At 37.8% G+C, this 26,534-nt stretch overlaps 1 protein-coding gene across 3 annotated transcripts in view; it reads left to right on the plus strand.

The window, feature by feature from the left end:
* LOC149238416 (uncharacterized) overlaps nucleotides 1-26,534 on the plus strand; it is a 335,656-nt gene that overhangs the window by 71,109 nt on the left and 238,013 nt on the right. For all 3 annotated transcript variants that reach the window (XM_089373034.1, XM_089373036.1, XM_089373035.1), the window contains exons 4-6: nucleotides 3,615-3,679; nucleotides 3,788-3,832; nucleotides 3,982-4,062. In XM_089373034.1, coding sequence (XP_089229160.1) covers nucleotides 3,615-3,679; nucleotides 3,788-3,832; nucleotides 3,982-4,062 — 191 coding nt within the window. The remainder of the gene's footprint in view (nucleotides 1-3,614; nucleotides 3,680-3,787; nucleotides 3,833-3,981; nucleotides 4,063-26,534) is intronic.

Raw genomic sequence — 26,534 nt, forward strand, 5'->3', positions numbered from 1 at the left:
TTCTCCATAGTGGAAATCCCCTTGGACTCCCTTACCCTTGTTGCCATTGCCATTTCGCTGGCCCATTCCTTCAATGTTTCAAGACAAATCCTGCATTGCCTCCAGTAGGAGTTGGGAAAACTCCTTCTCCTCCTACCTTTTGTCCCCGTCATTATCCTCCATGTTGGTTTCTTCTACCTCTAGTTCTGTAGTCAGAGGATCAGGGGTGATCTCTAACCATCGTTCCTTGCTTCTATACATCTGCCTCCGGTATGTCACGTTCTGCCTATCCTCCGGTGTCACAGACTGCGCTACTCCCACAGGCTGTGCTAAGTCTATGAGCTCTGATACCACTATAATATCCTAAAGGAAAATTAACAGTAAATATTCAAAGCAAAATAGATAAACACATCATAAAATTAGAACAAACAATCAGACCATGAATTTGCTCCCAAAACAACGCTGCGTACTCATTTTATTAATGGAAAGAGGTGTAAAATCAAGGTGTTGGAATGAATGCACTCGAGCTTGCTCTTAGCAAGCTAGCAAAAGCCCAAAATGGTCCCTGAATCACCCTCCTCCAAGATGCTACAACTCGGCCCGAGTGCTGCGTTATAAATGCCCAGAAATGGTGTTACTGCTTGAAATGACCTGCTGCTAGAGCCCTCTCTGCTACTCAGAAAATTTCAGGAAATTAACACAACCTCTACTTAAGAAACTCAAAATAACCCACGAAGGGTTTGGTTAAAGCTTGACCTTGGAATTTCGACCCTCTTGGGCTTGGCTGACTCTCCTGTTGGGTAAATCAACCCACCTGAGAATTTTGCTTCTGAATGCTCCCAAAATGCCTACAAACCCTGTTAGAAGGCTTCCCAAGCCTTCCCACCGAATTTCCTCCTCAAACTCCCCTATCTCTACAACTTCCCAGAGTGCCTCTAGTTGTGACTACGCAATCCCTATGCTGCTGTTACTCTTCCTGTTGCTGTTACTCGATTCCCTGTTGCTGGTACGAATTGGGATGAAGTAGAACTCCCTCCTACGGCTGGCACTCGAAGTCCACCGAAGCAAGCGCTGGGATTTCTGCTCAGAAACACCCGGTGTGCTGAACAACACATGCAGACTTGGTTCACTGCTCCAGCGCGCTCTTGTCAAAAGACAAAGTTTGAAAATGATAGATGATGAGCAAAATGAGAGCCCCTCCTTCCTATTGTCGGTTTGCCTCCAAGGCTGTCCATGTGGGCCCACATTGAATTTCCCTCACCTTTTTCGCACCAATGAGAGCGTACTCTCCATGTGGGCGAAAATCCTTTGTGGTGGCCCCCACACTCCACCAAAGTCGCAATCTTTCCTTTGAACTCAAAAGTTGGGGTGCTTCTCATGCCAAAAATCAATTGTGGGTCCCCTAGGCCCACTTCTCTTGAGTGAAACAATGCAATACACTAAAATTGAGCAAAAATTGATATTTACTTAGTGAAACACTAAGTAGGAATATCACATCTACGCCTTGCTAAATACTGGAAACTGGGTAATTCAAACTGCCTTGCTCTCTCGATGTGTCTTCTCCAATCCCTTTGACCTGCTCTTATAATCTCTTGCTGGAGCATCAATGACCAAGATCTAATCATGATCAATCGCTCAAATCATCTTAGACTCCGTCAAGTCACTTTTTCGGAAGTCTCTAGAGAAAAATCGATTTCCTTAATTAATACCCATTAATTAATCAATTTTCCTAAGTTAGACTTAGGAACTTCTTAATTGTTGATCAATTAATTTAATTGAGAGGTTTGTAAGTGTTTTCTCGCAAAACCTTTTTTGGGTTTTGGAGATCTCGTGTTGCTTACCCTCTCTGACACCTTAGAGGCTAGAACACTTGTCCGATGCCACCGTATCCATCAAAAACTAACATCTGAGGTGACAGTGACAATCCTTTCTCTTGTTCTGCGTAGTGGGGATTCGCATTAGGCCCGCTAAATTTTGTGGCAACAGGGACCATTCTCTACAATATGGATCATGGAAGAATCATCTCCTTTTGTTACCCCTAGGTGAGAGGGGGTAACATTGCACATCATAGTATTGAAAAAAAACAATGAAAAAGGAAAAGGTATTGCTTATTTTTATTTTGTAGGTTTGACTAATTAAGGAAGTTGGTTTTTCTTGGAGATCGCTGTTATGTTGAAAAACATACCTAGATTTATAAAATTGAAAAATTTAACTTGATATAATCATATACACTAAAATTAATTGAAACATCGTTTTTTAGTTTTTGGTAGCATCAGAAGTGCTCTAGCCTCGAAATTTGGTGGAGAGGCTAAGGCGCATGAGTTCTAAAGAACCCAAAAATCGTTTGGTGAAATTCCACCCAAATTGTATTTTATTAAAATAATTAATATTTTTAATGGAGTTCCTAAGTCTAAACTTTGGGAAATTAAAATATTAATGGGTATTAATCAAAATATGGGTGAGAATGATCTAGAAGGCAGATCAAGTCATGTTTTAATCTTAGCCGTTGATTAGAGACTAGCCGTTGATTAGAGACTTAATCTCGGCCGTTGAAGACTCAACAAGAAAAGTATAAAATGGAGGCTTGGGGTTCATTTGGAAACACACACAGAGAGATTGAGGAAATTGATTTTCTGAGGTGAGAAGTTCTCAGGAGGAAAATCGATTGGGGAGATCTTGCAGCTGAGGGGCAAAGAGAATCCGGGAGGAGGACTTTTTGGAATATACAGAATAGAGAGGCAGAGAGAACTTGCAGAGAGGTAGCGTAGTAGTCGGGAGAGCTGATGCAGAACAACTGTCTGCCACGCAACTACCGGGACTGCTGGAATAGCCGGGGGAGCTGACACAAACGACAGAGAAGGTTATGCAGGGCTGACGTAGAGCCAACGCAGAAATAGCTGGGGTTAGCCAGTCTTGTGCCGGTTCAACCGAAATTCTATCGGGTGAAGTGAGGTAAAACTCACTTAGATTTTCCACCAGTATTTTCTCTGTAAAGGATTGCTAGATGAGCATCTTGGATTTGTATTCAGATATTTCTCCTGCATAATAATAAACCCTCAGAACTGCCGCACTGGTTTTCCCGCATTGGGTTTTTCCGAGGACTATTGTGTCCAAAAATAAGTGTGTCCTATGTATCTTGTTCTTTGCTCTGTTTTTTGTTTCATGAGATCAAATATTTCATTAGTGTAGGCTGCATAAGTAATTTTCTTCAGTGTTCAGAAGAATAACTTGATGAATGTAATTTAAAATCAAGTAGGTGAAGTAGATTCAGATTTGTTGCAGTAGGGGTTCTTTCGTTTGTAGGAATTTTTACATTGTCTATTTGAGTTGACACAATCTACCCACTGAACTTGATCCACTATTTTTATTTTATTGACTTGATTACTCAAATCATCTACCTTCTCTAGACAACAAAACAAACAAAGAAATAGAAATGCAAAGGAGAATGGTTTCTTCAAAATATGGTGTGAACTTGTAGGCATAATATGCATGTGTCAATTTTTGTCTTTGTGGGTTTCCCATCCTTGAAATTGTTTATCTTCTTTCAAGCATGGCTGCCATGTTCATCCTATTTTTGTGTGCACACCTAACATCAAGTGATAACATGCTTGAAATTGTGGTATTTTCTTTGTTAGGTAATGTAGAAGGCAAGGGATATGTCAGAAAGGAAGAGATGCTTCGTGCTTGTTTAGTTCTCAAGGTAAATATGCTTTTCTTGAACGGTTTCAAGAGAACACTGAAATGTGATTTTCTTCTTGTATGGGAGCACTTTCTTGCTAACAACTGACTACTTGTTATGTATATACAGGTGCCAATTGGAAATGTCACTATTTTGGATCATTTAGAACTACAAGTGAGTCTCTGAAATATAATACCCATTTTTCACATTCTAGTGTAGGTACGTCCTTGATTGAAATATACAAGTGTAGTGTGTCATCTATCAATCATTTTAAAAGAGATTTTCAAGTGTTGCTTTTGTGAACATTGCCATGGAACTACCAGGATGGCTTTGACAAACATTGGAGCCACAGTTTATTGGCAGATATTATTGCACAAGAAATTGCCACTCATGATGTTGATATTGTAAGTTCATACTATCATCCTTTTGTTTTGTTAACAATTATGTTTGTATCTGTATTATTCCAAATTGAATGCAATTTACACTCCCCAAGCAATCCAACTCAACTGCTCATGCTTGGGAGAGCACTACTTGTGTATCGAAGTGAACTTCATGGTTCACTTTATGAAATCATCATTCATGAAGAAAGAACTCCATAATATTCACATTTAAATAATTTGTTAATATGAATAAACATTATATAGCGTTGATGAATTGAGATACAATGGTGTGTATGTAAATACATGTTTGGGTGACAAGTCATACCCTTTGGAAAAAGGGATGACTTATCATTATTACAACATATACGTAGAATGTAACTTCTGATTATTATTGCATCGTGGTTGTTTATAACATTCTGACAATTGTTCGAATATACCCTAGGTATATTACATGTATGAGCCTTATTTTTGTATTGGTGTGGGGTGTCTTCTACTGATTACAGTTTACTATCTTTTTGTATTTTTGAAAGTATTGCATATATTACATCAACAATTGAGATACATTTACTTCAAGATCATTAACTTTACAGGTTGAAGAGTGGTTAGACAATAGCCCTTGCCTATATATGCTATGAGGGATGTAACCTTCTAAACCTGCACTTCAATAAATCTTTTAGGTTCAACAGCAAAAACGCATATCTAGGGAAAACCAAGGACTTCACCCATTGTCACGTCAGTGAATGTCTGTCTTTAGGCTGGTGCCTTTCCAGCCAAGGGGGGGATCCCTAATTGGATCACTTGTTAGCCCTTACAAAGTTGTTACAAAAGAGATATTAGTGAAAGGTGGTTTTGGGTTTCTAGATGTTAAGATGGTGGATTCAAGAAAGAGTAGTGCCTTGTCTTTGGGTTGTGGAGTTCGGGAAACAAATGGAACTTGAAAGCATATGGAGAAGGCTTGATGAACCACCTTAAAGCAAGTGTTATCAGTCATGAACAGATCTCATATATTTATGACAGCTAGGTGAAATGTACAAAAGAGGAACAATGACACATCCATCAATTTGTGGCAGCTAAATAATCAATCAAACATGAAATTGGAGAAGTAGAAGCAGCTTTCTATTAATTGCACAGCTCCTTACTACATCAAGATTCAGATTTAATATGAAAAGAGTGGAAGAGGGTTACTACAACTACTCTTCAAGCTCTGTTTTATCAGTGAAGCTCTGTTTTATTAGTGAAATGTCCACCATAACAACAAAGAAGAGTCCTCTACAAAGAGACATGACAGCAATAAATTAAATGGTGATCCTCGGGTTATATCAGCTCTATGAGAGTAAATGAAGGAAAAATCTCCAATCCGATTTACCCTTGATGTCGCTCAAATTGTACAGGCACGGTGCAACAACGGCTCAGGGCAGGGGCTGTCACTTTGATCCCTGCCCTCTCTGTTCTAGCTGTCTTCCAACAGACTATGGGGGATAGTCCCTATGGAATGTGAGAATACAAGTTTTGTTGGCAACCAATAAATCAGGGAGACACAACTGAATGACCTAGCTACTTGGTTGATTTAGCAAGTTTTAGATATTAGATTAGATTTTTGCGTGAGACCAGTTCCTTATGGAGTCAAATACTTGCTTTATATCAATTATACACCAAATGACCGGATGATCAGTTGCTTCTTGGAGATGCTTTGCTAACCTATATGTTATGCAAGTCCTACAACCTAGGTGAGATGCAAAGTCTTGGTCTATTTTAGTTAAATGCCTAACTAGGTGAATCCCTTAATCCTTAACTGTTTTGAGGCTAGTCTTTAAAGTAAGTTGTAGAGAGAAGTCAAGGCGAAGCAAGCAATGGCTTGGTTAACGATACCTCCCCTTGACATCTAACAACCCGGTGCTGCAAAGACTCTGGGTTTGACTACTGCAAGGTCATCGTGTTAACCACTAGAGAGTGTCTATCCTTCGCAAGCTACAAGAAGAAGGGTGGCCCTATCTTTCTATCAACCAAGCTTATTCTTGGAGGTAAATTTATAATTGCAAGACTATGCCTGAAATGAAAATGCAAGGTGATTGAGTGCTCTTTAAGGTGAGATTACTTAATGTTCCTTAAGTTACTTAATTACAATGGATCTTAAGCTATGACAACAGGGTACTTAACAGCAAATGAATGATAAACTCAACCACAAGAGAAAGTGCTTAAATTCAATAGTGTGCAAAAGATATATCCGATGTAACCAAGAGATAATTGCTCAAATACTATATAAAAGACAAGATTAATGCTCTTTATAACATATCACCAATATGTCAAAGATAGAATTAGATTATCATAATAGATCAACCATGAACAATAAATTCAATAACAATAATGACGAATAAGAAAAATTAGAGCACTTATCCATGATATTACTTAGAACAATAAGTCAAGGTTCTTTAGAAGACCATACAAGAATGAAAAGGGTACCAATAAACAATTGCTCAAGAGATTGAAACTTTAGATGATTAATGTTCTTTACACAAAATTAGCAACTCTCGAATTTATGACAACAAATTATCACAATGCCAATTTTATGTAGAACAATTAGATCTCCAATTTAAATGCTAATATGCCCAAGTCCAATATCCCTTTTAATTACCAAATTAAACAATATCAACCATTCAAAAAAAGGTATTAAACTCTTGAGATTGATTTGTCAAGTGCTTTCATGATTGAGTTATTTAGTGCAAAATTATGACCTCTTAGATGATGAAACTCACAAGAAAGCGATGTGTTAGTATCCTCATTAAGAAGCAATATAACCAATTTATCAACCTTTTTAACAGTCCACCAATATAAACAATCCTTTCACAATGTGTTATGCTTGTCAATAGAGCAATAACCAATGTTAGGAACACTTGTGCAACGTATGATCAAATTTTATGACAGCAGTAAACAAAAGATGCCAAATTAATCCAAATACTTGCAGATGACTTTATGAGAATACATTAAAATTTAATCAATGAGAAATGCCTATGAGTGCAAGAAAAAATGTGTGCAAAATGCAAATGAGGCAGCCAAGGAAAGACTTAGAAAGCAGCCCTCTTAAACTACTTTGCCAACACAAGATTGTAAACAATGATGCAAGGGAAACCAAGAGATAAATGCTTACTTGAGTTTAGGATCCTTCTCCAATGTCACTATTATGTATGATCAGACTTTATGATGCTTTTAAACTAATCAAAACTTGAAATATATGCCAAACTGTGATTACCCAATTGGTGCAATGACTTGTTAATGTATTTAGGTGACTTATTAGTTAATTTTATGCCACTTATATGAGTTTTATACCACTGTAAGCAAATGATCAAAGGCTGCTAGTAAAACATAGATGAAAATGAGGTTTGAGGAGGCAAACCAATAAGCCTTGAAAATGAGTGGCTTGCTTGCCCAAAACTCTTCCAATGAATTGGCCTCTTGCAACCACAGTTGTTAGTTCAAAATTCTCTTGAATATATCTACAACCACAAAGTATCAGTGACAAAAAAGCAATGATAATCCAAATGATGACTGAAATGAGGCAAAGAGGGCTAGATGAGGGTAGTGATGAGAGCTAGAGGCCAACACTAGACCTAGGATGGTTCAACGACCAAGGCAAAGGCCTTGTAGGCCTGCGGTGGTTAGTAAATAGGCCAATAGCCTTGCCGTCAAGGGTTAGGAGGCTGCCGCTAGGGGAAATGAGGCCTTAAGCCCTGCGACAGAGGGAGATAGGGTTGCTAAGAGGCAGTAGAGGAGGAGAACGGCTCACGGAGGGCAGAAAAAGGCTCATAGAGGGAGGATGAGACTAGCAGAGGAAAGGAAGAGGACTAGAAAGGCTTGCGGCTAAGAGAAGTAGCCCTTTAAGGCTTGCGACAGGGGTAAAGGAGACACAACAAGGGTTTGGAGGCCAAGATAGGCCAGTGGTTCACTAAGGGAGGAAGAAGAGGCCACGACAAGGGTAGATGAGGGCTACGCTAGGCCTAGAAGGCCCTAAAAAGATTTTAAACCCTTGCAAAATTAAATTTTGACTTAGATCTTCAAAAAATTGCCACAAATTTGTCACAAATTCTCCTCTAAGGGCTAGCGATTTCCTCTTTTGCTTGAGTGTTAAACTTGTAAGGTAGCTAGAGGTTAGATCTTGCCTTCTAGGCCTAGATATTCCTCAAAACGCTAGTGATTTCCTTCAAAGCGCTAGATGTCTCACTTGGGTGAGAGAAACCCTTGAATCCCTTACACAAAATTTGAATTTTCCTTGATGGCTTGTGAATTTACTTGCATAAATGAAATAAAATTTACCAAAACCCCAATATATATACAAAATTTAAGATAAACCCTAAACCTCAACTGCTGCAAACAAGGGTTAGAAATAATTTATAAAATTTATTTGCAAAATATTTACAAATATACAATATTTGTAAATTAATTTTTTTGAGAAATAAATTCTAAATAATGGCAATGGATAAATGTATTAATGTATTTTTCGAAAATTTAGAATATTGGTCACACACCCTTTTGCAAAGTTAGAATACCATATAAAAATTCCTAGAGCCCAAACATAGTCGGCTTTTTTCCACAGTGTGTGAACTAGGGGCCCAAGGGCCAGTGTACTTGCAAATCTCTATAATTTTTCTCAAATCAAATCATTAGATCATATGGTGAATCAAATCACCTAAGATAAAAATTAATTTTTACCAATAAAATGTCTTATCATCGACAAATGAAACAATTCATATAACAATGTAGCACAATATAGGATTAGCACATAACTAGCACATACCATAGATCAATGGAACAAGAACACCATGAACTGAACCCTAAAGTCTTTCTATTATGATATTAAAACGTTCCCAGCAGAGCAATGGCTCAATACCAACATTACAAATTTTACATCATCCAGAGAAAGCCCAGGATCAAAATGACTTGAGAAGCAAAATGACTTCTATTTACAGAGAAATCCTCCAAGTGGAAAATAACCGCTAGTTGGCTTGATCCCCATCAAAATAATTTCGAACATTGGTAATAATTTGATCATCTTTTAATCTCTATCGCTGAAAATATTTATTTTGAGGAAAATTTCGAATTTCACTTAAAACCCATTTTTTATTAATCCAAAAATTTATATTTTGGATTAATTTCCTCAAGGGCTCAATTTTTCTTTAAATATCCATTTTTCCTTGGTGGGGGATCTCCAAATTTTGACTTTTCTTTGACCCACAAATTTTTTGATTATTTTTCAATTGGAAAATATTTAATTTCTCTATAATTAATTTTGACTCTAAATCATTTAATTTTCTGGCTTAGGATTTAATTTTAATTCAGCCAGAAAAATTAATTAATTGACCCAAGAGGGGATTAATATTTTTTCCACCCTCAAATGCTTTAGCCATGGTGTCTAAATATGAGATACAATGCACTAAAATATTTTTTACATCAGATATTACAAATAATTCAGCCTTCAAAGGGGGAATACACGATCGTTATAGACCCTCAACATAGTTACCCAATTCTGCGATACAATATGATCTAGTATAGACCAAGGGATCTGTAATAAAATAATTTAGCCAAATAACTTAAATTTATTCTCAAACCACTTTTACAAAGATTCGATATAACACTAGGACTCAGCTAAAACCTTGTCAATGAATTCCACTCTAGCTTTGGGGTTTAAGCTGGAGGAAAAGCTCTGCTGATTATCCGTGTTTAAAAACACACATAATTCAGTGAGGTTAAAAAACCTCATAGGATGAAATTCTTTGCCAAAATCAGAGGATTACCTAGGTGTTGTTACATAATTAAATGATCATACTAGCATCGTTTACAACATAACTTGCAGAATTTCAGTTTACAATGATATAACGTGCTGGCTGATGAATCTAAAATTTGAAAATATTCCTTCAAGCCTTTGGATCCTGCTTCCTTGGGTTGTTGACAAAAATGTGGTCAACCTCTGACTCTACTTGGGGACACGTTGCTTCGTTGAAGGAATGTGAGAATCCAGAATCCTGCATCCAAGAAAACAAGATACATAAGGTAGATATCCACTCATAATCCAAAGCATCATGTATATATAGAACATCTATTGGAATAGGAAACATCTATCCTAACATATGAAAAGACATAAAAATTTAAATACATGAAAAGGAACACTAACTAATGACATAAATGAAATCCTAACTAAGATAGTAGGGTTAGAGATACTATACAAAGGATGCCCTATGGCATCATATGTCATTCCTGTGGCACAATCTGGAACACCTGTTTGCTTACGGGTAAGTAAATTGGTTGTTTGTCAGATGTCCCTTGTTGACCCTTTTTTGCTGATGCAAACGTTCATCAATGTGCTGCATACCTTTGTCAAATTCAAGCCATCTCATTTTCATTTTTTTTAATAGAGTTAAGTTCCTTGAATAAATATTTTCCTTCTCTTTTGTCCCCATATTTATCTTTGAATGCATTGAGGATAACTTGCAAAGAATCAAAAGTAGCATCAGGCTTATCCAAAAACCATTGCAAGGCATCATCTTCTAAAGAAAGGACAAAGAGCTTCATTCTAACATCCTCATGATTGTACTGAGCTGCATGAGCGTGTCTTAAAATGAAGGATGTGAACTTCTTGATGTGAGCATCAACATTGATTGCATTATTCCCTTGAAAAAGTGGAATCTTGTCTATACCAACATCTGGAAGGTTGTGAGGGTATCCCTGAATGTTGGTGAAGTTGCAAGGCCTATAGAAATCCATGAAGTCCTAACTGATGGGATCAGGGAAAAGCAAGTGAATGTCAGAGAGGGATTTCTATCCGAGAAAGATGAAGTGCTTACTAGAATGTAATTTGTTTAACTGAGCTCTTAAAGCCTTTTCAGGATCAGGAGCGGGGTTAACCAAGCTACTAGGATTTCTTCTAGTATAAGCTCTTGTGAATGGATGAATCAATGGAGTCGCCACCCAAACAAGAAACTAACCCAAATGTCTAGGTGTTAAAAGTGCAGATAGAAAAATGATGAAAATATTGGTGAGAGAATGAAGGATAGGATGATGAAGAGATAAAGGAAATGCTGTTGAAGCGCCGAGAACAAGACAAACTTATCCATGGCAACGACGCCAAAAATGAAAATGTTGTCGCTCAAATTGTACAGGTACGGTGCGACAACGACTCAAGGTGGGGGCTGTCACTCTGATCCCTGCCCTCTCCATTCTAGCTGCCTCCCAATAGCAAGCTATGGGGGTTAGTCCCAATGGAATGTGAGAATGCGAGATTTGTTGGGAACTGACAAATCCGGGAGACACAACTGAATGGCCTAGCCACTTGGTTGATTTAGCAAGTTTTAGAGATTATATTAGATTTTTGCGTGAACGGTGAGACCAATGCATTGTGGAGTCAAGTACTTGCTTTATATCAATTATACACCAAATGATTGGATGAACAGTTGCTGCTTTGAGATGCTTTGCTAACCTATATGTTATGCAAGTCCTACAACCTAGGTGAGATGCAAAGTCTTGGTTTATTTTAGTTAAATGCTTGACTAGGTGAATCCCTTAATCCTTAACTGTTTTGAGGCTAGTCTTTAAAGTAAGTTGTAGAGAGAAGTCAAGGCGAAACAAGCAATGGCTTGGTTAACGATACCTCCCCTTGACATCTAACCATCCGGTGCTTTTGGCACTGAGAAGACTGTGGCTTTGACGACTACAAGGTCACCGTGTTAACCACTAGAGAGGGTCTATCCTTTGCAAGCTACAAGAAGATGGGTGACCCTATCTTTCTATCAACCAAGCTTATGCTTGGAGGTAAATTTATTATTGCAAGACTATGCCTAAAATGCAAATGCAAGGCGATTGAGTGCTCTTTAAGGTGAGATTAGTTAATGTTCCCTAACTACTTAATTACAATTGATCTTAAGCTATGATAGCAGCGTACTTAACAATAAATGAATGATAATCTTAACCACAAGAGAAAGTGCTTAAATTCAACAGTGCCCAAAAGATATATCCAATGTAACCAAGAGATAATTGCTCAAGTACTAAATAAAAGACAAGATTAATGCTCTTTATAACAATTCACCAATATGTCAAATATAGAATTAGATTATCATAATAGATCAACCATGAATAATAAATTCAATAACAATAATGGCGAATAAGAAAAATTAGAGCACTTATCCACGATATTACTTAGAACAATTAGTCAAGGTCAGTGTTACTTGGGAGCGGGAGCGGGAGCGGAAGCGGGAGCGGGAGCGACCATTTTCAGAAGCTCCCGGTTTGGGAGCGAATCCCGGAGCGATTTTTTAAAAATATATATATTTTTTATATTTTTTAATTTTTGATACATATATGTCAACAAAAACATGTAGAATGATGAAATAGACATAAAAAACATAAAAAAACATAAATTGATCATTGAACCATATCACATCAATCATCTAGAAATTATAATCGTCATCAACCTTAGTAAAATAATAAATTAAAATAACATTCAATTCAATAACATTTATCATCATTGATCACCAAAGTAACAAGTTGTACTTGTAAGCCAAGTTTAACCATTACAAGAAGTAATATCGAAGATATTTCTAAGTCCTAACTTCTAACTGTTAACATGATATGAAATGTTAAAAATTTATAAAATGAAACATGAATAATGAGATGAAATGAAACAACTTTAGTCTTTCACAAAGCATCATATTCATAATTCACAATCATTACCAATGAGTTATAATTGCCAAGGCCCAACTTCAAACTTCAAATTTTCATTGTCACAGTGATATAATGTTTACAAAAAATATCATAATGTCATAATGATATGAAAGAGTCAAGAGTCAAGAGTCAAGGACTCAAAACTCAACACTGAACAGTTATGAAAACTAAAGTGACAAGTCTAATAGAAACTAAAAAAGACAAGTAAACTGTAAATCTACAAGTGGCCCTTGCCACGAGAGTCTCCAGGAGTATAAGTAGGTCTTGGCGGTCTTCTAGGAGTCTCCCGCCCAGACCGACGACCAGAACTAGAGCCTCCACGCGAGGGTGTCGATGGAGGTGGCGACAGCAATGGAACAAGACTCGGGCCCCGAGAACTGCTACTGGATGGTGGGGGTGGAGGTGGCATGGCTGCTGCAGCTGCTTTAGCTTCATCCCGTACAAGCTCATCTTCTAGTTCTTCCATATGTACAATGCCATCCTCCAAATTGTCGTCCTCAGGGTGATTGTCCCAAATTTTATATGTGGGATCTTCATTAGCCCGATCACAGTAATGGCTCAACAACCTCAAATTGTAGTGCACATAAACCAAGCTTTCTGCTCGGTTTTCGTTGAGCCTGTTTCTTTTCACATTATGTATATAACTGTAGGTGCTCCAACACCTCTCTGCAGAAGAAGAATTTACAACCTGTGCAAGAACTTTCAATGCCAATTTTCGCAAAAGTCCGTCGCCGCCATATGTTTCCCACCATGTGAGAGAATCAAATTTATCTTTGTCGTCCATTGCATGGAAGTTACCATACAAACCACTGCCAGTGAAGTATCTGCCTATTTCAAGGCGCACAGCTGCACATTCCTCCCTGTCAGGCACCAACTTTTCTAATGCATCCAGATATCCTTTAGTTACCTCTCGATCTAAATGGGGTTTGGTCCTAACACCACCCCCTGCTGCAGGTTTGCCCAACCAAGAATCTGAGTAGTATTTTGGCGTAAGGATATACGCCAAGCAATGTAGTGGAAGGTTAAGCCTTTTCCACCGTTCACACACACAATCGTGAATCAGATTGTACAAGTCGGGATCTCTGTTATTAACAATGTCTTTTATTTCCCCCAACATGGTATCCATTTGCTCATACACCTCGCCAATCACTGGTTTGTCTGTATCTGCAAACCGAATCATGTTATAAATTGGCTTGGTGAAATCCAATACCTGTCTCACAGTTGTCCAAAACTGCCCATCAAGAGCGGCCTCCTCCACCGTTTCAAAACCTGCAATGTCAGCTACATTTGTAGCCCTTTCCTTTAACACCTGCCAATTTGGACTTGATACCATGCTAGCTAAACCCTCTCTTACCTTCAAAAGGCGCCTGAAGGTGAGGTAATAGCTACCAAATCTAGTCCTCGCAATCTTCAGCAACTCCAATCTCGAGTGACTGCGGAAAAGGCCATGGGTATTGCTATGATTTGTAATAAATTTTATCATTTTTTTTCCTCTCTTGTACAAATCACCAATCCATTGGTATTGTTCATTTTTGTTTTTGACAATATCATGCAACAGAAGGTTCAATGTGTGAACCAAACATCTAGACCAAAATATGTTCGGGTATCTATCCTCAATAATTGCTCCCGTTGCCTTACAATTAGGAGCATTATCAGTGATGACTTGGATGACATTGTATGGGCCAATACGCTCAATTGTTTCAAGCAATGCTTCTGCAATGTTGATAGCGGTCTTGAACTTGTCTGAGTAATCATGTGCAGCTAGAAAAATGGGACCACTTCGGGACACAGCAAGAACACTTATCAATGGCTTGCCTTTTACATTTGTCCATCCATCAGATACAATGGACACCCCATTGTCAGTCCAAGAACTTGTCATTTTATTCAAAGAATGTGATATTTTTGCTTTTTCATGATCAAGGCCAACTGTTCTTGCCTTGTCATACCCAGGGCTCTTGTATCCTTTAGGGGCATCATTTATGGCAGAAACCATTTCGTGCCAATAAGGTGAGCGTAGAACATTGAATGGTATCCCATTTGCATAGAGGAACCTGTAAATTTTTGAATCCACATCATTCCTACACCCCTCATCAAGGAAATCTGATATGGTTCTACGGCGTAAAGATGATGACCCTGAGCCTCCATGTCCATATCCACTGCCTTGGGAGGATGCTGAAGGAGTTCTTTGTGAGCTTTCAAAGAAACCCCTTGATCTTTTTGCTTTGTATTGGGCGTCCTCCTCTTCCTTTATGTATTTGGCTCTATCTGCTATTGACACCGCGTCGCAAGTTCTGATTCCTATTTGTTTCTCTCCATCCCATGCCCTTTTCCCGCAAAGGTGTCTTCTCAAACGGGTGTATGAGCCTGTGAAATCATTGTTGCAATGGGGGCAATGAAATTTAGTGGTTCCACCCCCTCTCCCTGTTTCAGGCCTCTGAACATATTTCCACAATGGAGTTTGGTCTTGTTTAGTTTTTTGACCCTCATGTTCACCCTCCACATCCTCCTCACTGGGGTTTTCACCTATTTGACTTCCTCCGGCTTCTTCATCCACCTCTTCAGTTTCAGGCCCCCTCCGTTTCCTACTCTCCACCACCATAATAACCAAAAAAGGGACCAGGAAGAGGAAAATGCCAATAAAAATCCCCAGGTCCATCGTGTTTGATGTTTGTAGGGTTTGAGTCTTGAATCTGCAAATTAATTTAGTTTATTGGGATTAATTCATTTAATTTATTAATTTAATTTAAATTAATGATCTTTAAACTCAAACAGGTAAATTAAACTAAACAAACAAACTACCTAACCAACTAAACTAACTAAATGATTAAGTTACTTACCTCTGCAAGCTTGCTCCTCGCTCCTTGGCACTTGCTCCTCGCTCCTCAGCTCTGGCTCCTTGCTCCTCAGCTCTTGCTCCTTGCTCCTTTGCTCTCAAACTCAAGCTCAATCTCATTGAAATGATTTTGTTTTGGCCCATTGGGCTTATAAACCCAAAAAAATTAGTTAAATTTTTTGTTTTTTTCGGGTCCGCGGAATTTTTTTCCGCCGAACCGCTCCCGGAGCGTTTTTTAATGCCCGGGAGCGATCAGGGAGCGATCGCTCCCCGATCGCTCCCGGGCATTAAAAAGCGCTCCGGGAGCGCGGGAGCGATCGCTCCCTGAAGCGCTCCCTCACAGACCAGGGAGCGCAAATTTTTTTACGGGAGCGCGCTCCCGAAAATCGCTCCCGTCCGGGAGCGATTTGGGGAGCGCGCTCCCGACCCGCTCCTGAGCCGCTCCCGCCCGGAGCGCGCTTCGGGAGCGGGTTCGAAGGGGGGTGGGGGGCGCTCCCCCGCATCACTAGTCAAGGTTATTTAGAGACCATACAAGAATGAAAAGGGTACCAATAAACAATTGCTACAGAGATTGACAATTTAGATGATTAATGTTCTTTACACAAAATTAGCAACTCTCGAATTTATGACAACAATTTATCACAATGCTGATTTTATGTAGAACAATTAGATCTCCAATTCAAATGTTAATATGCCCAAGTCCAATATCCCTTTTAATTACCAAATTAAACAATATCAACCATTCAAAATAAGGTATTCAACTCTTGAGATTGATTTGTCAAGTGCTTTTATGATTGAGTTATTTAGTGCAAAATTATGACCGCTTAGACTATGAAACTCACAAGAAAGCAATGTGTTAGTATCCTTATTAGGAAGCAATATAACCAATTTATCAACCTTTTTAACAATCCAATGTTACCAATATAAACAATCCTTTTCACTATGTGTTATGCTTATCAATAGAGCATTAACAATTGTTAGGAACCCTTATGCAACTTATGCTCAAATTTTATGACAGCAGTAAACAAAAGATGCCAAATACATCCAAATACTTGCAGATGACTTGATGGGAGCACATTAAAATGCAAGAGAAAATGTGCGCAAAATGCAAATGAGGCAGCCAAGGAAAGACTTCGAAAGCAGCCCTCTTAAACTACTTTTCCAACACAAGATTGTAAACAATGATGGAAGGGAAACCGAGAGATAAATGGTTACTTGAATTTAGGATCCTTTTCCAATGTCACTGTTATGTATGATCAGACTTTATGATGCTTTTAAACTAATCAAAACTTGAAATATATGCCAAACAATGATTCCCCAATTGGTGCAATGACTTGTTAATGTATTTAGGTGACTTATTAGTTAATTTTATGCCATTGTAAGCAAATGATCAGAGGCTGCTAGTAAAACAAAGATGAAAATGAGGGGCTGAGGAGGAAAATCAATAAGCCTTGAAAATGACTAGCTTGCTTTCCCAAAACTATTCCAATGAATTATCCTCCTGCAACCACAGTTGTTAGCTCAAAATCCTCTTGAATATCTCTGCAACCACAAAGTATCAGTGACAAAAAATCAATGATAATCCAAATGATGACTGAAATGAGGCAAAGAGGGCTAGGTGAGGGCAGTGATGAGGGCTAGAGGCCAACGCTAGGCCTAGGATGGCGCAACAACCAAGGGAAAGGCCTGGTAGGCTTGTGGTGGCTAGTAAAGAGGCCAATAAGCTTGCCGTCAAGGGCTAGGAGGTTGCCTCTAGGGGCAATGAGGTCTTAAGGCCTGTGGCAGAGGTAGATAGGTCTGCCAAGAGGCAACAGAGGAGGAGAAGGGCTCACAAAGGTCAAAAAAGGCTCACGGAGGGAGGATGAGGATAAGGAAGGAAGGGGAGAGGTCTAGAAAGGCTTGCGACCAGGAGAAGCAGCCCTTTAGGGCTTGCGATAGGGTTAAAGGGGGCACGACAAGGGTTTGGAGGCCAAGATAAGCCAGCGACTCACCAAGGGAGGAAGAAAAAGCCATGGCAAGGGTAGATGAGGGCTATGCTAGGTCTAGAAGGACCTAAAAAGATTTTGAATCCTTGCAAACTTAAATTTTGACTTAGATCTTCAAAAAATTGCCACAAAGTTGCCATAAATTCTCCTCTAAAGGCTAGCGACTTCCTCTTTTGCTTGAGCGTTGAGCTTGGAAAGTAGGCGAAGGCTAAATCTTGCTTCCTAGGCCTAGATCTGCCTCAAAACCCTAACGAATTCCTTCAAAGGGCTAGACGTCTCACTTGGGTGATAGAAACCCTTCAAGCCTTACACAAAATTTGAATTTTCCTTGATGGCTTGTGAATTTACCTGCACAACTGGAATAAAATTTCCCAAAACCCCAATATATATACAAAGTTTAAAATAAACCCAAAACCCCAACTGTTGCAAACAAGGGTTAGAAATAATTCACAAAATTTATTTACAAATATACGATGTTTGTAAATTAATTTTTTGAGAAATAAATTCTGAATAATGGCAATGGATAATTGTATTTTTTGAAAAGTTAGAATATTGGCCACACACCCTTCTGCAAAATTAGAATACCATATAAAAATTCCTAGATTCCAAACATAGTCGGCTCTTTCCCATAGTCTGTGAACTTGGAGCCCAAAGGCCAGTGTACTTGTAGATCTCTATAATTTTTCTCAAATCGCATCATTAGATCATATGGTGAATCAGATCACCTAAGATAAGAATTAATTTTTACCAATAGAATGTCTTATAACTGACAAATGAAATAACAATTCATATAACAATGTAGCACAATAGGATTAACACATAACTAGCACGTTCCACAGATCAATGGAACAAGAACACCATGAATTGAACCCCAAAGTCTTTCTATTATGATATTAAAGCGTTCCCAACAGAGCAATGGCTCAATACCGGCATTACAAATTTTATATCATCCAAAGATAACCCGGGATCAAAATGACTTGAGAAGCAAAATGGCTTCTATTTATAGAGAAATCCTCCAATCGGAAAATAATGGCTAGTTGGCTTGATCCTCATCAAAATAATCTCGATCGTTGATAATAATTTGATCATCTTTTAATGTCTGTTATCAAAAATATTTATTCTGAGGAAAATTTTGAATTTCACTTAAAACCCATTTTTTATTAATCCAAACATTTATATTTTGGATTAATTTCCTCAAAAAATTGACTTTAAACCACCAAGATCCAAGGGCTCAACGTTTCTTAAAATATCCATTTTTCCCTTGGTGGGGTGTTGGAGAATGTAACTATGTTCGGTCTTCATTAATGTACTTGAGTCATCATGTAATTTACTTGTCAAAAGGATAAAGAAAAGATTTTTTAGTATTATTATTGTGATGTATTAAAGCATGGGTTTCATGCTTGGGTCACCTTGTTTTAGGTCAGAGTCCCCATTGAGGACTTCTAGGATTTATTTTGAGTCAATAGAGTTATTGTACTTTTAAAGAGACGCTTCTTAGGCTTTTGAATCATGTACAAAGGTTAAGTATTGAGTCAAATATGATTTATTTATCCTCCACACCATGTCGGCCTAAGGACCCTATTCGACCTCACATGGAGACTATAAATACAAGCTCATCGAATTCATTTGGAGTATCATTCTCACACACAAGTTCGATATCTTTTGTAGCTGGGTAAAAGTGCGAAGATCTCTTGTAGCTGGGAAAAAGTGTGAAATTCTCTTATAGTTGGGAAAAGGTGCGAAGTTTGTTGCCGGGAAGCCGAAGTGAATGCAAGTTTGGGGAAGTCTAAGGAGAAAGGAAAAATCGAAATTTTGGTGTCTCTCTCTCTCTGTTTCGTGCTCTGGATTGGGAGATCAAAGTCTTCCAAGTTTCTCTGTTGCCGGAAGCTACTGCCTAGTCGAATTTGTTGGAAAGGGGTCGAAATTTTGAGAGGCTAACTTGGCCTGGAGGTGATGTCTTGGTCTAGGGTGACGAGTCTCAAAGAATACTATTGAAAGGAAGAATTTCTTGACTGGGTTTTCCCCTTGAGGGGTGTTTTGCCCTGGCATAGTGCCTACATCTAGTGTCTATTGTTTTATGTGCTACTGCTTTGGTAATTGGTTGATGAACTAAAGGAAAGAAGATATAAAGAATCGTAATAATAAGAAACATCACATGTAATTATCCAGAATAAGAAAATCTTTCTGCCTTTCTAATTTTCTAACATGGTTTTAGAGCTTTGGTGAAGAAGGAAGTAAAAGGCAGTCTCAAGCACTTGATCAAGGAACCATTCAAAGGAACTATCTCAGGGAAAGAGTCTACAATATTCGAGGAAGATGTCTAACATAATCAAGGGAGATAACAAACTTGAAGGGGCCTCTATTTACAGGTCCTGGAAGAAGAGGATTGACCTAGTCTTTGAGAAGAACAAGGTACTGGACTTGGTCAAAGGAAAAGTAAAGAAGCCTATAGAGGATTCCAATGATTCTGACAAAGTGAAATACATGGAATTAGAATTGGTGGCCATGACTCTGATGGTAGAAGGAATAAAGGGCAACCTTGTCCCATTCATAGCTAACATCAATCATGCTCAGGAAATGTATGAAGCCTTGACGAAGTTATTTACTATTAAAAACATTGGTCATGTAGCAAGTTTGAAGAATGAGCTAAGGACCACAAAGATGACTAAAGAAGACACAGTGGCAACCTTCTTTGTGAATATAGCTAGAATCAGGGATGATCTCTTGGCCATTGATGAAATTGTTCCAGATAAAGAACTCATGATCACTGCCCTATTAGGATTACCGCCTACTTGGGGTGCATTTGTTGCAGGTCTTAATAGTCGGAAGGAAGCTCCCACTTTTGAAGAACTGTGGACTTCGTGCAGTCAGGAAGAATTGAGGATCTCTTTAGCAACCAATTCTGAAGGTGTTTCAAATGCCTATGTTCCTCAACATAAAGGAAAGAAATCAAAGGGATCAAGGAAGAAAGTTGACATGTCCAAAATAGAATGCTATTAATGCCATAAGAAGGGTCACTACAAGAGTGACTATCCTGACAATCCAAAGACTAAGAAGAGAGATAGAGATCATGCTAACTTTGCTGAGGAAGGAGACTCAAGGAAAGCCAAACCCGAAGAATCTGACATTAGGGACTTACACTACTAAGTCATTTGCTTGTAGCTTTATATATCTTGTTTTATAAGTTTTAGAATTTATAGGTCTTTAACATGTTTTGGAAAATGCATTTTTTGTTTTTATAAGTTTGTATGTATCCCTCAAGCTTTGGAGGGAGCCCCCAACAACTCCCTAAGATAAGTATCTCATTTCCTTTCAGTTTTGGTTTCATGTATTCATTTAGTTTGATTATATTAAATACTAATCACCATTCTCCCTCTGTTGTCTTGATTAGGAAAAACATCTACAAGTAGTATGAAGGAGGATCTCTCAAGACAAGGTTGGTCAAAGAACAAAGGTATGCTTTAAATACATTGATTTCTTTATATTCAAAGGACTATCCATTTGACAGTCTATTACTAACATTGTTATGTGTAGCTATATTGAATCATAATGATTCTTGTTTTGGGTGATTCATCTCTTGATAAATCTATCCATTCCACTCATTCTTAAATGATTTTGTAGAACCCTAGATAGGTTATGGAAAACCTTAGCCAAAGGGTATGCTGTTGTGAATGTCTAAAACCCTAAACTGATTAGGGATATTGTGAAATGCTATTTGAGGTTTTATTGATGATGTCATGTTTGGGATTTTGGTATGATCAGAAAAACCTAACTTGTTAGTTTTGAATGATCAGGTCTAAAATCCCGAACCTTTGAAATGTTGGGTTTGCTATGATTCTACATTGAAACCCTAACTCATTAGGTTTGGTGGAATGTGTGAGCAAAACCATTTTAATGTCTTAAAATGATTTCCTTGGTATGGGTGTGTTTGTTTGATCAAACCCTAGTATAATCAAGATTGTTGTGTGTCTAACTCTTATTGATCATTGTGAAGTTGGGTTTGACTAACACATGATATGAAATGCCTTTGCATGATGATGAAATATAGGCATATATAGATATGTCCTTTTGGTTGAAACCCTGGCTTGGTCTAGGTCAGATGTATTAATGTTAGCGGACATATGATATGCTTATGTATGGTTATGAATTCCTAGATATGTGTGTTGACCTAGTTATTGATGGTCATAAGTTTTAGGATTTAATGGAAACCATTGTCTGAGATTCTAGGATGATGATATTTGGAAATCTAGGGTTTTGCAGCTAAATCCTAGTAGTAACATTGTCTAGTATGTAACAATCTGAAATCTATTTAATGATTGTTGAGATTGTGAAAATGGAATTCTAGGGTTTTGGAGTTGAACCTTAGTAGAAGTAGAAATCTTTGATGTATGATAACAATATGATAATTTGAGATTTGTGTAAGATTGCTGAAATCTGAGTTTTAGTTGTGATTGATGGTTGATTTGAAATATAGGGGTTGGAACTAACCCTAGTGGAAGCTGGTCATGATAATGACTAAGCGGTGATTGACTTTGATTGATTCTTTTGTATGAAATCTAGGATTTGTATGAAACCCTAGTGAGAAGTCTAACATATGAATTTTGAAAGGTTGTTGGATGCTTTATATTTGTTTGAATTGTTTCTAGGGTTTGCTATATGTTGTAGTAAGGTTTGTCATACCTTTGGAAGACACATTGCAACCCTAGATGGAATACAAGTTATTATGAAATAGTCTAGGGTTTATGACAAAGTCCCTAGCAAGATGTTGAAAAGTACATGTCTCTTGTTTGTAATTTAGTCTAGGTATCTAATATGTATAAAGTTGAAATGCTTTCGTGATTATGATATGGCTAACTTCATGCTTCTATAGATTTTGTTGTACTTGTTATCTAAGTTGTGTAGGTACACAATCTTCAACTTGGTGAAGATGATAAATGTGACAAGCATGATGAGGATGATAATAACTCTGATGAAATGGTTGGAAGCCACAAAATATTCTCTAATGATGAAAAGAAGAAGCTCATCTCCCAGAGGAGCCCTGCATAGAAAAGATCTCCCTAAGATTAAGACGGAGTCGGGATGAAGAGGTGCTTCCTGGTTGAGAGGGAGGGCATAGCTTGGTTTTGATTGAAGAATGAATTTCAGAGGATATGTTGCTGCATGAGAAGTAGGAAAGGAAAGTATATGATTGAGGAATCTTTTGTCAAGGATTTGGTTGATAGTCCTACTGAGTTGAGAAGCAACATTTAGAACGACCCCAGAGGTTTGTATTTATGTACATATGAAAGTATATTATTGATTGGGGTTGTGTTTGTACAGGTAAATCTCTCGAAGGTTTTTGATAGCATTTTGGTTACCAATCAGTTTGATTAGGAGAGATTGGTCATCCTTGATCTGCTGGATCAAGGGGTGTTGAGGCTTTGTGAGTGAAGCATTGCCTGGGAAGACATCTGGCTGACACTTTGTGTTGATGTCTAGGTCTCGATGTTGGAAAGGTGGTGTTGGTTATTGAGCTATGTTTTAAATACACACTTGGATTTTTGGGTTGATGGTTAGCAAGTAAGCCTGATGGTACCTAGAGGGGCTGAAAGATTGAGTCCATCTTATTTCCACTTGGATAGATTGCCCTGGTCAGGAATCTAGTCCATGGAATTGTAGTGCCTAAAAGTAATTCATGGTTCATATAGTTTGAGATCCTCCATTGTATTTGTACATTATGAATACCTCCCTATTTAAGAGGGAGTGTTGGAAAATGTAACTATGTTCGGTCTTCATTAATATACTTGAGTCATCATGTAATGTACTTGTCAAAATAATAAAGAAAATAATTATTATTATTATTATTGTAACTTATTAAAGCATGGGTTTCATGCTTAAGTCACCTTGTTTTAGGTCAAAGTCCCCATTGAGGAATTCTAGGATTTATTCTGAGTCAATAGAGTTATTGTACTTTTAAAGAGACCCTTCTTAGGCTTTTGAATCATGTAAAAAGGTTAAGTATTGAGTCAAATATGATTTATGTATCCTCCACACCATGTCGGCCTAGAAGAAGATCAAGTCGGCCTAAGGACCCTATTCGACCTCACATGGAGCCTATAAATACAAGCTCATTGAATTCATTTGGAGCATCATTCTCACACACAAGTTCGATATCTCTTGTAGCTGGGAAAAAGTGCGAAGTTCTCTTGTAGTTGGGAAAAAGTGCGAAGTTCTCTTGTAGCTGGGAAAAGGTGTGATGTCTATTACCGGGAAGCTGAAGTGAATGCAAGTTTGGGGAAGTCTAAGGAGGAAGGAAAAATCGAAATTTTGGTGTCTCTCTCTCTCTCTCTCTCTGTTTCGTGCTCTAGATTGGGGGATCAAAGTCTTCCAAGTTTCTTTGTTGTCAGAAGCTGTTGCCTAGTCGAAGTTGCTGGAAAGGGGTCGAAATTCTGAGAGGATGACTTGGTTTGGAGGAAAGGTCTTGGTCTAGGGTGAAGAGTCTCAAAGAATACTATTGAAAGGAAGAATTTCTCGATTGGGTTTTCCCCTTGAGGGGGGTTTTTCCCTGGCATAGTGCCTACATCTGGTGTCTGTTGTTTTATGTGTTATTGCTTTGGTAATTGGTTGATGAACTAAAGGAAAGAAGATATAAAGAATCATAATAATAAGAAACATCACAAGTAATTATCAAGAATAAGGAAATCTTTTGTGTTTCTGATTTTCTAACATGGGGCACCTCCAAAATTTAAAATTTAACCTTTCTTTGACCCACAATTTTTTTAATTAATTTTCACTTGGAGAAAATTTAATTTCTCTATAATTATTTTTGACTCTAAATCAATTATTTTCTGGCTTAGGGTTTAATTTTAATTTAGCCAAAAAAATTAATTAATTGACACAAGAGGGGATTAATATTTTTTCCACCCTCAAATACTTTAGGCATGGTGTCTAAATATGAGGGACCATGCACTAAAATATTTTTTACATCAGATATTACAAATAATTCAACCCTCAAAGGGGGAATACACATTCATTATAGACCCTCAAACCCTCAAAATAATTACCCATTTCTGCGACACAATATGATCTAGTATAGACCAAGTGATTTGTAATAAAATAATTTAGCCAAATAACTTAAATTAGTCTCAAACCACTTTTACAAAGACTTGATATAACACTAGGACTCACCTACAACCATGTCAATGAATTCCACCCTAGCTTTGGGGTTTAAGCTAGAGGAAAAACTCTGCCGATTATCCGTGTTTAAAAACACACATTTCGGTGAGGTTAAGAAAGCTCCCAGGGTGAAATTATTTGCCAAAATCAGAGGCTTACCTAGGTGTTGTTACATAATTAAACGATCATACTATCATCATTTACAACATAACTTGTAGAATTTGGGTTTTACAATGATATTACATGCTGGTTGATGAATCTAAATTTTGAAAAAATTCCTTCAAGTCCTTGGATCCTGCTTCCTTGGACTGTTGACAAAAATGTGGTCAACAACACTTACAACAAAAATTAGTGAAGTGTACTACATTGTCTTCTCCAAAAAGCCTCCCTTTGAAAATGAGAATGGATCTCCTTTCATAGCTTTCTCTTCCAATTACCTTTAGTTAGAATATTATTAAGAAAGACCTAGAAGATCATTATCCACCTTTTCCTCCATTATAATGATTCTACCCTTCATTAAATATTATCAAAAGTGTTTTCAATGAGGTCTCAAGTTCACGTGTCATCTCCACAAAAAAAATACCTTTCTTAATGCATTCATTTATTCTTCATTTGAGGGTTTGTTCATGTCAACAATGCCAGATGGCATGCTGTCTTACAAAGATCTCTATTCCAAATATGTAGAAAGTGCTTCAAACAATATGTCATCAACCACTAAGGATCTCAAAGGTTAGTTACACTTTCAAATATGTGAAACATTCCATGAACAATGTGTTTTTACCCCAAAAGAGCTCCTCAAAGGGGAAACACACCCCTAAATATATAGAAACTCCTCTAAATATGCAGAAACATCCTCATTTCTCATGTGAATTCTTATGCTCATCCATTCCAACACTCTTCATCTGATCACACTTAGCCTTCACCTTGGTGTTCATTCATCTTACAATGCCTTCATTGACTTAATTCGTTCATGAGAGATGAATGTAAGCGTACCCAGGCTATGATCACATGAAAGTGTCATCCAAGTACTGGTCATCACCTGTGATTGAAATTAATCTTCAACTTCATACAAGGTTTCAGCTCCCCATGCATTCCTTGTTGACCTTTGGAGTCTTCCTAGGGTAGAAATAATTGACCAATGACTACTTCAAAGCAAGGAAAATGTATCATGTATTTTTAGGAAGTAACAAGGACTAGCACATCTGCTTTGTATCCAACTTAATGAGTATCTATTTTTTTATTTTTTTATCTGAAATGGTAATCTGGCAATGTTGGATAGCCAAATCCGATCTAAATACAACTACTTCTTTCAAAGTGGATGCAGTGTGCACTTCTTGAAACTTTATTTGGCAGCGTCCTTTCAGTAAGAATGAAATTCCAACTAGGCAAGATCGATCACATATAACTTGACTTGCTTGTTGACTTATCCATTTGTCTCCAAACATAATGCCTTTCTGGCGTAGAGGAGAAACAAAGAGATCATCATGTATTTGATAGGGATGAATGACCCAACAACAATCACAAGGGGTTTCCTTTGGTATGAGGTCCCAATTAAACTTCATACCATTTAGGATAAGATACACATTGAGATTCTGGCCCTACAACCATGCTTGCTTTGTTGGACGTTGTGAGATATTGAATAATCATCACAACAAGGATGAAAAGGAGGATGAAATTCATCTCTAGCTCGCACGTGTGGAAGGACGCTCTCTCTCTCTCTCTCTCTAGTTTGCATATTTTCTGGGTGGTTTCTCTTGCAGGGGCCGAAATTTTTGGGCAATTACAAGGGGCCGAAATTTTGGGATTTTGGCAATTGC

The sequence above is a fragment of the Pinus tabuliformis genome, chromosome 8, assembly GCF_031772625.1.
Source record: "Pinus tabuliformis cultivar Carrire ecotype Pingquan chromosome 8, CPIR1, whole genome shotgun sequence".
Classification (NCBI taxonomy): Eukaryota; Viridiplantae; Streptophyta; class Pinopsida; order Pinales; family Pinaceae; genus Pinus; species Pinus tabuliformis.